Raw genomic sequence first — 12,713 nt, 5'->3', positions numbered from 1 at the left:
ATGGATGTATTATGTACATCTTTAAAAATTAAAAGTCAAAGATCAGTCAAGATTCAAGAAGGTGTATATGAATTTAGTCGGTAATGTTTTTTGAAAAAAAGGAATTGGCATCGCCTTTCCCTCCTTTCCCCCACATCTCACCCCACACACACTCTCTCTCCAACTACGAACTATTTTCTGTTTACCAAAGGAATCCAGATGAATCCATAAACCCTAACAGCATTGCAATTGATACTAGTAGCGATGCACGACATGTTCGGATCAGTCCGTCGATCTCTGGTTTTTCGTACTCCCGACGGCGGCGATCCCGGAACCCTAGCCGACAAAATCCATTCATGTATTCGCAAGTCAAGAGTTTTCTCTAGAACTTCCTCATTTCTGCCTTCACCTCCACGGGTGGTAAAAGAGAATGATGAGAAAGCTCCTACTATCCGGTGGCGTAAGGGTGAATTGATTGGGTGCGGGGCTTTTGGTCAAGTGTATATGGGCATGAATCTCGATTCTGGAGAGCTTCTTGCTGTTAAACAGGTTTAAATTTTAATTTCATTTGCCTCCATTTTGGTTTTCTGATTCTGATTTGAGCTCTGATCTTGATTAGTCTGTTTTCAGGTTTCAATTGCTGTTAACAGTGCGTCTAAAGAGAAGACTCAGGTTTGGACGCTATGTTTATTTGAGTTAACTGTTTAGTGTGTAAGATGCATTTTTCTTCTTTTGTTTTTCCATAGATTTTTTCCTTATTTGGATACGCATTCAATCAGCTTACCTCAGATAAGTAAATTAACAGAATGCAGGACAAACTAATAGCAAATGAATGCTTTATTGATCAAACTTCTATTTTAGCTTATACATTCTACCTCATTCCTGTCCAAATTATACTTTGCATTCTCTTCTGAGATGGAGGGATTATTATGTTTACAGCAGCTGATCATCATAATTGTTTGATCTTAGTCCGTTACTGGTTTCTGTGCCTATATGTAGTTGTTTTTTATTGTTCATGAGACTCATACTATAGAGAACTCCATGTAGATGTTACATACAGATAGAAAGATGATGCTGTATAGCAATGAATGCATCTATTTGCAAAAAAATAGGTTCTAGTCATAACTTTGTGTCTTCTAAAACCAACCCTTCAAGAAAGTTAGTATAATGTTTTCTACAAATCTTTGGGACCAGGAGATATATAGTCAATGCATTTTTATATGATTTATAGACTTATAGGTATACCCATCAATCTCTGAGTCTGTATTTGTGTATGTCTGTTACTTTATTTCAAGTTATTCAATTAGTCTTTAGTGTTTACTTAGCTCGGTGGATTGTACAAATAGGTTCACATAAGGGAGCTTGAAGAAGAAGTGAAGCTTCTTAAGAATCTTTCTCATGCAAACATTGTTGTAAGTGAAATGTCACTGAGTTTATAGGAAATTTCAATTCTTTAATCTTTTCCAAACTAATGCTGTTATGTTTTGGTACTTTAGAGATATCTTGGAACAGTAAGAGAGGAGGAAACTTTAAATATTCTTTTGGAATTTGTTCCTGGAGGATCAATTTCATCTCTTTTAGGCAAATTTGGACCCTTCCCTGAAGCAGTATGTAACTTTCTAATCACAAATTTCACTTTTTTTTATCCCTTTGGATATCTTCTTATATGATAACTTATCTCTTTTTTTCAGGTCATAAGAATGTACACAAAACAATTGTTATTGGGGCTTGATTACTTGCACAAGAATGGGATAATGCATCGCGATATTAAGGTGTCTATTTTGTCCTTTTTCTTGTTCTAAGTTTCTTACTTCATCATTCTGCAATGATATATAAATCTCTTTTCACATTCAGGGGGCAAACATTCTTGTTGACAATAAAGGATGCATCAAACTAGCGGATTTTGGTGCATCAAAACAAGTTGTTGAACTGGTAAATCCTCTACCTTTTTCACCTTTAAATTACCATAGGCAAGTATATATTTAATATAAAAACTAAACTTTTATCAGGCTAATGGGTCAGGTGCAAAGTCAATGAAGGGAACACCATATTGGATGGCTCCTGAAGTTATACTTCAGACTGGTCATAGCTTGTAAGTACATTTATATCTATCATTTTTACACCTGATTTCTTGTGTTTTCAATTTTTCATTTAAACGTAGACAATGGGTCTCTACTCTTGAATCTTGATACATCTGTTAACTCAAAAAGTTCATATCTTGCAACACTTTTCATATGTTTATTGTTGGTATTTAGTTGCAACAGTTAGTGTAAGTAAATGCTATGTTACATAGTATGAATTGTGTTAACTCATAGATCTTCTATTCATCCAAAAGGGTGTTGAGAAACGAATTGTTTGGATATTAGTTTTCTTATTTTCTTTTTCTTTTTCTTTTTATCATTTTTTAGCTCTGCTGACATATGGAGTGTTGGGTGTACGATAATTGAGATGGCTACAGGAAAGCCTCCCTGGAGCCAACAATATCAACAAGAGGTACTATTCAAACTACTTTTTTCTATAGAATGTGTCTTTAATTTCAATACTTATGTTTTAAACTTTGATCAATACTCCACATCATTTTATATTATTTTATCTTCATTTCAGGTTACAGCTCTGTTTTATATTGGCACTACAAAGTCTCATCCACCTATTCCTGACAATCTTTCTTTCGAGGCACAAGATTTACTTCTCAAATGCTTACACAAGTACTTACATCTAAATCATTCTCATTTTTTATTTATTTCAATCCGTATAATGGGGGTATTTTGGTCTTTTAATAAAAAAAGAAAGAATAGAATCAAATTCCTTTTACCACCCTCTAGGAATGTTGAAATTCACAAACACAAACACACCATTGCATTAGAATCTTAAATTCTAAATCTGCTAGAATCCACAAATGAAGCATGCCTTTATATTTATTTATTATTTCAATCTGTATAATGGGGGTATTTTGGTCTTTGTTTTTTCACCTTGTTTCCACTTACACTAAGTTGGTTATATTTCAGGGAACCTGAGATGAGGCCTTCTGCTTCTGATTTGTTACAGGTGATTCTAAATTTGAATCCTTTTTAATTTCTCTCAAGAGTCAAGTCTCAACTTATGTTGTTCCCATTTTTTTGCATTATTTCTTGTAGCATCCTTTTGTTACAGGGAAATCTCAGCCAAATTCTCATGTTGCTACTCCAACAATGGTTAGTTTTTTTTGGCTCTTTTCCATCTCCATTTTTTGTATTGTCTAAATGCAAAAAAAAAACAGAAATACTTTCATATAATTTTATCCTTTAAAAGATTTGTATTTTGAAACTACAATTGTCTTAATAAGGATAGTAGGATGCTATATTAAACAAATAAATGAAAGTATGTTGCTATTTCTTGCATTTAGCTTTTTTAATCCTACACCCATAATTCTTTTTTTTCATTTAATCATGTCAGGAAAATATTGAAGCTCCTTCCACTTCATGCTCAAGCATTCTGGATAACTCGTGAGTATATTAATATTAATATTGTGCTTTAGATACACATACACTACCTCAAAATATTGCATTTATTTTGGAACAGAGGAAATAAGAATGCAAAATTAACTATTTTTTTTTTTTTTTTTTTTATATTAAATGACAACCAGCCCTGGTTCCATGTGTAATCTGGGCACTATCAACTTCTCTGCTGTGAATTTTGAAGAAAGTAAACTTGAGTGGAGACCAGATAACACTGATAATGACATGTGTCAGATGGATGACATCAATAAGGTGGATATATTTTATTTATTTTTCTTCATTTTAAAATTTACCTTTTTTGGAGTCTAAAAGGAACTAAATTTGATTTGCATATTATGTTTGGTAATTAGAGTTTCAACCCTATGGAAGAACCTTCTGTTAACGAGAGTTGCATACTAAAAGAACAAGGAACCTTGGACATTGAACAATGTTTCGAAGGAGTTGTTGGTGACGTGGTCCAATCCCCAAGCGACAGCTGTACTTCTTTTCAAATTAGCCGATCCCTCTCTGAGGACGATGATGAGCTAACTGAATCCAAAATAAGATCGTTTCTGGATGACAAGGTACTGATTTTATTTTTTATTTTTTATTTTTTAATCTACTTTCAATTCATTCATATTTGATATTTCATTTGATTCAGGCATTAGAACTAAAAAGACTTCAAACACCATTATATGAAGAGTTCTACAACAGTGTAATCCCTTCCTGTTCCATAGACAATAATACTGAAACATCCACCAATGGAGGAGGAGGCTCTCCAAATTACTTAAAACTCCCCCCAAAAAACAGGTCTCCAAATCCTCCTTATAAACCAGTTGATGTTGCAAGTAATTCAAGCCCTATGAGTGGTGGTGAAGAAAGCACTCATACTCATAGTCCAATGGACCTTTCCTCACCACAGTGTAATAATGATCTCACAGGAGCAGAATCTCAACAACCAAACACCAATCCCGGGTTAGTAATAAATATACTTTCATTTTGTTTATTAAAAAAATCTGTTTATAATCTTTTTTTTTTTTTTAAATGTGTTATTTTCAGTGTGGATTTTTCACAAGTACAGAGAAAGTGGAAGGAAGAGCTGGATCAAGAGCTTGAGAGAAAACGAGGTATGAATTATAATCGGAAGAAGAAATGTAACGTTTTTTAAAAGTGTTTTTGTTAGTTTATTTTTTGATATGTTTGATGATGTGATGTGTAGAGATGATGAGGCAAGTGGGTGTTGGGGGAAAGACATCTTCACCAATAGATAGAGGATCAAATCGACAAAGAGATAAGTCAAGATTTGCATCTCCGGGGAAATGATTAAATATGCCTTTCTTTTTTGTGTGAAGGAGATTAATAAAGCATAAATGTTTTCAAACTCTAGGTTTGAAAATGAAAGCTTTCCATCCCTTGTGCCTTTTTTTTTTTTTTTTTTTTTCACTCCATTTCATAGTATTTTGGTTTTGGTTGAGTGATTTGTATCATGAACATAAATCTTTTCATGCTTGTTCTATAATACTAATTCTTTTCTTACATTGTCAATTTTCCACTTTATTTTTTTTATTCCATTGACCCGTTAAATAATGGTGTATTTTGCTCATGTGAATTATTGTTTTGAAAATGATTCAAATGGTTCATAAGTTGAGGTTAAGGAGGGCGGTATGTTGTGTCAAATGCTTTGCTGATTTTAAAACTTACATATATCTACTACATTATATAAATCATGCATAATCGTGACACCCAAAAAGTTTAGGGGACGTTCGATTTGAGGGGTTTGATTCGATTTTATATGATTTGGATATGGGCTAATTATATAAAAAATTATTATTATTATTATTATTTTCAGTTTAACCATTTGGTTTTAATTAAAATTAAATAAGTCACCAATTTTTAAATAAAATAGCTAATATATCAAACTATATAATTTCTCGTCGTCTATAAATATCATCTAATAATGTCAAAATGTAAAGTTCTTTTTTTTTTTGGAAAACCATTTGATTTCGGGTTTTATGATTCAATTTTAATTTTTCAGGTTAAAAACACTTTTGATTTAGTTTTTTATGATTTAGTTCAGTTTTTTTTTTGGTTGAAAAATCGTTCGATTTCAGTTTTTTTGGTGTTGAAAATCGAACTATAAAATTTGGTTTCTATAATTTTGTCTGGGACTACAACTTTCATACAAACACTTAGACCATTTGTATAATGAAGTCTAAAAAATGTTAATTTTTTATCGGTGATCAGTTCGGATCCGTTTCTTACCAATGACCATTTATATAACGAGCTTTGCGGTTTGGTATCGACATATGTTGACATACATGTTTGTTTATAGAGGAGAAAAAAATTATAAAATTTTATATAAACTTTTTAGATATAAATAAGTACTAACATTAAAAATAATAATTCTAAATTGATAGTGGTTGAGATAGAACCTCTTGAAAATATGAGTGTTTCTCTAAGAACAAGCAAAACTAGCAAGACATGCATTTGCATTTGCAGGTCATAATGGTCGCGATAGAACTTTTATCCAAAAATATATAACTTTTTTAACAAAAATTAAACTTGGATAGTTAAACCTTGAAAAGTGACAAAATATCATGCTTTCTATGTTATTAGTCATTTAGAATTTTTATTCCAATCAAATCCTATGTTTGGTTCAAATTTACATGTAAGATTGCAAATCCTAGTTTTTTTTAAAAGGGAAAATGCTATTGTAACACAATTAAGTTTGATCATTTATCTGAGTTAGTCAGTAAATTTTTTTTTTAGTCCTTAGAGTAAGAAATTACATGTCAATTACACCATTATACAGCTGGAAACAGAAATAATCGCTTGTATTCCTGACTAGACATTTAAATGAATTAGGCAAAAATGTTTTTGAAAGCCGCGTAAGTAATACATCTCACATTTAAATAAATTAGACAAAATTGTTTTTGGTTTTATTTCTAAGAAAAATGAATACCAACAATCCCATCAACCTAATCCCAAAAATTTGATAGAAGAAAAACTTGTTTTTCTAGTTCAACTACGCCAACTAAAAGCATTTTCGCTTTCAATCCATCACTCCCGGTTTATCGTCTCTAACTTGATGTCCTCATTCAATCCCCTCCACAATTTCAATATCAAAATGTCCGACAATACTACCCCGTGTAAGTGTCCAATGTTAACTCCAACATGTTCAACAACTTTGTTGTTTTTCTCGATCAACTTTCAGCAAATCAAGCTCAAAGCCAAACCCCACCCAACCACCTTCAAACCCAAAGCTTCAATGACTCAGATGATGAAGTCGTACGAGAAACTCAACCCCCCTCACTCTCTCCATACCGCAAAGAAAAATAATTGGTGGAGGAGAAAAAATGGTCAAGCCTAAAGCATGGACTCCGACAGAAGAATTAGTGTTGACACAATCTTAGTTGTTTTTATCGGTATGTAATTTTTTATTATGTATTCTAGGTTTTATTATGTAATTTTTATTTTTAAGTAATAAAATATTTTTATTTTATTAAATTTTGTGTTTATTAATTATTTTTTAATTAATTCTATTTAGTTTTTGATTTATAGTCTTATTAATTTTATTTTTAAAACTAAAAATAAAAGTCTTAAAGAGCAAAAGGAAAATGAATGAAAGCTGATGTATTACTTAGGGAAAAAAAGAAAAAGAAAAAGAAAAAAAAAAGTGTAAAAGTGACGTTGGACACGTGGCAATACTTAATCGAAGAAACCGTTGGATGGTGCTTGCACCCGTCCACACCGGAACGTTACCACACTTATCCCCTCCTTTCCCGTAATCAATGGCCTCCCTGATTTCCAAATCTTTCATGGCTTCCTCCTATTACTCAAACATCTGTTGTTCTTCTTCTCCTCCTTCTGCGTCTATTCCCAAATTACCCTCTTCCACCTGCTTCCCATCGTCTATCTACCCCCTTGAATCATGTGGCTACAACGGAATTTCACTCCAAAGACCTCCATTCGATTCTAGAACGTATGCCAAGTTTGACAAGTTTGAAGGACAATCTTCAAATGACGAATTTGAGGAAATCTCATCAGCTTCGCTTCAACAAGAAGTAGAAGAAGAAGGTGACAGGTGAATCTCATTTTTTCAATGCCTTCTTTCATGATTATTTAAACAATTCTTTAGTTACGATATTCAAATTTTCGCGTAATTTGAAGTTAAGCTTACATAGCTTCTAGTTTTGATTGTTACAGATTATTAAAATTTAGATATACAACCTATAGTCAATTTCTTTGCAATATTTAGGGAAAATAGGAATTGATCCTTGAATCACATATGTGTATAGTTCCCTTGATCCCTTCTATACGAAATCTAGTGTAAATGCTGAAGCATTAATCTGAAGTTCAAAAAAAGAATTGTGAAAATGCGTTGTATCTTTTGTATTGGTGGACATGCGATTTTGTGAAAGCAGTTGAGGAAATTGAGAAATGTGTTTCAGTTGCTTGCCTTCTGATTTGGAGGGTGCAGTTCGACAATCAAGTGAAGCAACTGCTGCTTTTGTGTCTGCAGGAGGGATGAGAGCCATTGTATGTTCTACAAACTCTTCACCATATCAAATACTATAGAAAAATATACCCTTTTGTGACTTGAATGTTTTTTACTTGGATTTTGTAAACTATAGTGACTTTTTGAAGCTAAATCCAAGGATAACTAAACATGACAATGTCAAAATATCACATTCATGATATTTTTTGCAGGTGGAGCTTTTGATTCCACAGTTGCAGTTTCTTGATGATGAAGGTGCTCAGGCTGAACTCTGGGAACTATCTAGAATTTTTGTGGATGCACTCATCCAGGAAACTGGATGTCAGGTTAGTAGAAGGGTAAAATGGTCATTTACTCACATTTTGTGATTCAAGTTGCTAATTCGTATCAATGGTTATGGTTAGAGAGTCAAAGCAATATTTCCAGATGCTGGTGCTGCTGCTCTTTTGAAGTATAGATGGAATGATGCCACTTTCAGTTTCGCTAGGTAAGTTACAAATTTGGTCCTTGTACTTACTTGAGTTTTTTAGTTTACGTCCAAAAAAGGAAATTTATTTCTTTTTGGTCCCTATTTTATCCAGCTTAAGTGACCGAAAGCCTGTGGAGAAAGAAGATGAAATTATTGTGATGGTAGTGCCAGATTATCAGATGTTGGATTATGTAGAGAGAATAGCATCCGATTTATCAGATGATCCGGTAATTTTTCATTTTCATTTTCCATGAAAATAGAAAAACAAAATCTTGTTTATTGGTTTTGAATTTCCACCATGTGATATATTTGTGAGTCTTGTTTTATATGTATGTAAATTGTAATGTAAGAGAACAAATGGATGTGAATTTTTGGACTTAAGAAAATGTGTAAATAAAGAAAACATAATCGACAAAAATGAAATTTGAACCATTTTGGATTGGATTATATGCAAGAAATACAGCAGATTCATCTAAATAGAAAGCAATTTTCACTACTATAATTAGGTGGTTTAACAAAGTATAAAATGTCCTAATAGAAGGAAAAGTAGAATGTTATTTAGAAACATATTATTTTCACTCTTTTTGTTCCTTATGTTATGATAAATCATAAATAATAAACAATTTGGTGAAATATTTTATTTTTGCATCATATTAGCCACGACCTCTCATCATGTGGAACCCACGTCTTATTAGTGAGGATGTTGGAGTAGGATTCAATGTTCGGAAGTTGAGAAGATACTTCTTAAGGTATAAATAAATGACATTCTTACATATTTTTTAGAAAATGATAATTTAGAAAATGACGCCTTTAATGCAAGAAATAGCTTACCAAATTAAGTCCATTAAATGATCTAATTACCAAACAATAACATTGTTACAGATCTTTTACAACGGTTTACTCAATGAAGCCTCTACCTACGGGCGCTGTATTTAGATGCTATCCCGGGTAATTACTTAAAAATTAATTAATACTAATGTCATGTCACCTATTTTTTTTTAATTCTTTAACACGTGGTTTTTTGGTAAATACTTAGATTATGGAAGGTGTTCTTTGACGACAAGGATAGACCAAATCGTTATCTACTAGCCAGGGAAATGATAAGTCGTCCTGTCTCAGAAGACCTTGAGGTTAGTATACAGGACTGACAAACTTTCTAGGGTTATTTTTAATGATGTGGATCACTCTTTGCATGCTACTAAAATACAGTACAACCTGTCATGTCATGTTGTGTCTGCAGATAATATTTGGAGAAGGTGGAGATGATACGGAGGAGGGCCCGTCATTTTTTGGTCAAGCCGTAGGAATTTTCAAATCAATCAATAGATTCATGAAAGTTATCTCCAAGTGAAGTAATCAATCAAATTGTTGCTTATGATTGTTCTCTTTCACATTTTTATTATGTTTTATCCGGGTTTTGTACACCTCTATCATTAGAATTGATCAAAGCTTCATGAGACACACAACATAAGCATGGATGGAAATTGGTTTTGATTATTAAACAACCTAGTTTCCTAGGGATATAGTTATGATATAACAACATATTAAAATTCCTTCATATTATACTTCATAATATTCCAATTTCTTATAATTCCTTCATATTATATTATTTCATTTCTTCCAAAAATATTCTAATAAAATCTAATTTGATTACACCAAAGACTTCTATCATTAAGTTTTCTACATTATTCATCTTGATTTTGCAATGACAAAACTACCCCTTCATCATCCCAATGTCTTAAAATAAACCTCTTATCCGGTACATACCCTTCATCCGTCAAATGTCTAAACAAAACCAACAAAATCCCAAAAATACCCTCGGTTTCCTCATGCATACGATCATCAACAACAAATCTATGAACTTTTTTCTCAATCTCAATCCAACTTATCCCTACATCCTTCACCACTCCAACCTTCTTCATTCCTCTTATACTTTCCGCCCTCTCTTTCCACCTCCCTTTTGAAGAATAAATATTCGCCATCAAAACATAAGGCACAGGACTATCCGGTGTCAAAAGACGCAATTGCCCTGCTGCATACTTCCCAATCTCTATATTCCCATGTATACTACAACCACCCAACAATGCTTGCCAGAGTTGTACATCAGGCTTCACTTGTAGTCCCTCAATAAAACTTTTCGCTTCATTCAAAAATCCACCTCTCCCTAACATGTCAACTACACAAGCCCAATGCTCTTTTCTTGGACTAATTTTATAATCTCTCTCCATGGATTTTAAAAACTCCATGCCTTTGTTTACTAAACCTCCATGACTACAAGCATTAAGCAAGGACAAAAACGTAATATCCGTGGGCTCCACACCTTCTTCTCTCATCTTTTCATATAGTTCAAGAGCTTTGGAAACATCACCATGAGAACCAAAAGCTGCAATCATGGAGTTCCATGAAACTGTGTTCATCTCAGGAATTGTTTCAAACACTTTGATTGATTCTTCCAATTCGCCACATTTTGAGTACATGTTGATTAGTCCGTTTCCCACAAATGGATTTGAGAAAAACCCTTTTTTAATGATTAAAGATTGGATTTGTTTACCAAAAGATAAGGAAGTGTCGCCATTGAAAGCAGTTAGAATAGCAGAAACTGTGTTTGAATCAATCTTGATTCCTTCTTTCATCATTCTTGCAAACACATGAACAGCTTCTTCTTCACATCCATTTTGTGCAAAACCTGCAAGAATTACAGTCATGGAGACCTCATCAAGAACCCTAGCTGATTCAAAAATCTGCCATGATTCTTGCATGCTGCCACATTTAGAGTACATATCCATGAGTGCACTTTCTATATGTAAATCTGAATCCATGCCTAGTTTTGAAAGGAGACAATGGATCTGACACCCTTCTTTAAGTGCTTGTAAACCAGAACATGCCATTAACGTACTCAAGTATGTTAGTAGATTTGGAGAGACCAATCCTCTAGGCATTTCCACAAACACCTTCAAGCTATCTTCAAAATATTGATTTTGTGCGAGCCCTGAGATCATTGCTGTCCAAGTAACTACGTTTCTATCATTGATCTCTTCAAAAACTTGTTTTGCGGAATGAAAAGATTCACTAGAAAAGTACGATGTGATTAGGGCATTTGCTACTGTAGTTTCGCGCTCGTAGCCATGGATGATTACCAAGGAGTGGATCATTTTGTTAACGTTGGAGAACTGCGATCCTTCACTTGCAGATAAAATGGTGGTGATGGTTCCACGATCGAAACGATGAGCACCAGAAGAACTATAGATGGTTTTGAAGTAATCGAATCCGACATTGTAGAGACCTCGGATGAAAAACCCTGATATGATCGTGTTCCACGATACAGCATCTTTCATTGGCATTTTGTCGAACAGTTTGGATGCATCAGATAAGTAGCCACATTTTGAATAGACAAAGAGGAGGGAATTCCAGATAGCTACGTGATATTGATTTTCGATAGGGTTGTGAAGGTTATTAAATAGTGGGTTCTTGATTAAGGAGCCATGGATTGAAGATCCAACCTTGAAATACCCTTCTCTTCCCGATATGGATAACAGACGGCATAATTGTTCCTGGTTTAGGATGAACTTTGGAGAGCTGGGAGAGTGAGTGAGAGAGGAGAGCCATGGCGGAAGATTGGTTCTTAGTTTTCGAAAAACCCACGTTGAATTCATCCATGAACACGGGGCTAAGTTGTGACGATGTTTCGTTCTGGTAAAACCAAGGATTATTTCTTCAGTTTTTCATGATTTTGATAATTTCAGTCGTTGTATTTTCTAGAGAACAAATATATTAAATTTTTATTTTTTTATCATTTGGACTTTAGAAGATACATACATTTTAATTTTAAATTTAAGACAAATATAAGCAATTATTTCTTTTTAGAATAACTAAGTTTTTTATTATCTTTTTTATCTTATTGCTTTAAGTGTATATATATATATATATATATATATATATATATATATATATATATATATATATAGATATTTTACTTTAAAAAAATAAAAATAATTTATAAAACTAGTTGAAAAATGTGTGTAGGGAGTGGTAACACTTTTAACATCTTCCCACATCAGCTTTGACTTCTTAGGGAAAAACAAATCAGATTTGACTCATTACAACTTAACTATATATCCATTAGGCTAAGGGATTGGTAACACTCTTAGCATCTTGTCACATCAGCTTTTTGAGTGCCACCTTATTTTTTTTTTTTTTTCATTTAGCAACCAATCTTAACATTTAGTAGGGAGTGGTAACACTCCTAGCACTCTATTTTTTTTTCTTTTTTCTAATTTAATTATATTACTTTATT

General features: G+C 33.0%; 3 protein-coding genes across 3 annotated transcripts; 2 read left to right on the top strand and 1 right to left on the bottom strand.

Moving 5' to 3' along the window:
• Positions 1-109: 109 nt before the first annotated feature.
• NP1 (NPK1-related protein kinase 1) lies at positions 110-4,990 on the top strand. Its single transcript, XM_079074389.1, has 17 exons — positions 110-528; positions 610-651; positions 1,326-1,391; positions 1,476-1,586; positions 1,671-1,751; positions 1,834-1,911; positions 1,989-2,071; positions 2,388-2,472; positions 2,584-2,684; positions 2,985-3,024; positions 3,114-3,170; positions 3,412-3,461; positions 3,602-3,725; positions 3,824-4,036; positions 4,114-4,427; positions 4,512-4,579; positions 4,672-4,990. Exons 1-17 carry the CDS (start codon positions 244-246, stop codon positions 4,773-4,775), a joined length of 1,902 nt encoding a protein of 633 aa, XP_078930515.1. The 5' UTR covers positions 110-243; the 3' UTR covers positions 4,776-4,990.
• A 2,204-nt stretch (positions 4,991-7,194) lies between these two features.
• Positions 7,195-10,033, top strand: LOC145137551 (DUF1995 domain protein, putative (DUF1995)). Its single transcript, XM_079071681.1, has 9 exons — positions 7,195-7,536; positions 7,904-7,991; positions 8,163-8,276; positions 8,355-8,437; positions 8,532-8,646; positions 9,077-9,168; positions 9,302-9,367; positions 9,456-9,549; positions 9,660-10,033. The coding sequence occupies exons 1-9, from the start codon at positions 7,244-7,246 to the stop codon at positions 9,768-9,770; spliced, it is 1,056 nt and encodes a 351-aa protein (XP_078927807.1). The 5' UTR covers positions 7,195-7,243; the 3' UTR covers positions 9,771-10,033.
• Positions 10,011-12,146, bottom strand: LOC145137549 (Tetratricopeptide repeat (TPR)-like superfamily protein). Its single transcript, XM_079071680.1, has one exon. The coding sequence runs from the start codon at positions 12,070-12,072 to the stop codon at positions 10,105-10,107; it is 1,968 nt and encodes a 655-aa protein (XP_078927806.1). The 5' UTR covers positions 12,073-12,146; the 3' UTR covers positions 10,011-10,104.
• Positions 12,147-12,713: the final 567 nt, after the last annotated feature.

The sequence above is a fragment of the Lactuca virosa genome, chromosome 9 (assembly GCF_052849685.1).
Source record: "Lactuca virosa cultivar CGN04683 chromosome 9, Lactuca_virosa_CGN04683_v6, whole genome shotgun sequence".
Lineage (NCBI taxonomy): Eukaryota > Viridiplantae > Streptophyta > Magnoliopsida > Asterales > Asteraceae > Lactuca > Lactuca virosa.
The sequence above is the reverse complement of the archived record's forward strand: the minus strand, read 5'-3'. Positions and strand labels throughout refer to the sequence as shown.

Coding starts and splice junctions, on each gene's coding strand:
- LOC145137551 (XM_079071681.1), top strand. CDS start 7,244: ATGGCCTCCCTGATTTCCAAATCTTTCATGGCTTCCTCCTATTACTCA. Junction 7,992..8,162: donor CAGGAGGGATGAGAGCCATT/GTATGTTCTACA, acceptor TATTTTTTGCAG/GTGGAGCTTTTGATTCCACA. Junction 8,277..8,354: donor TCCAGGAAACTGGATGTCAG/GTTAGTAGAAGG, acceptor GGTTATGGTTAG/AGAGTCAAAGCAATATTTCC.
- NP1 (XM_079074389.1), top strand. CDS start 244: ATGCACGACATGTTCGGATCAGTCCGTCGATCTCTGGTTTTTCGTACT. Junction 2,072..2,387: donor CTTCAGACTGGTCATAGCTT/GTAAGTACATTT, acceptor ATCATTTTTTAG/CTCTGCTGACATATGGAGTG. Junction 3,171..3,411: donor ATGTTGCTACTCCAACAATG/GTTAGTTTTTTT, acceptor TAATCATGTCAG/GAAAATATTGAAGCTCCTTC.
- LOC145137549 (XM_079071680.1), bottom strand. CDS start 12,072: ATGAATTCAACGTGGGTTTTTCGAAAACTAAGAACCAATCTTCCGCCA.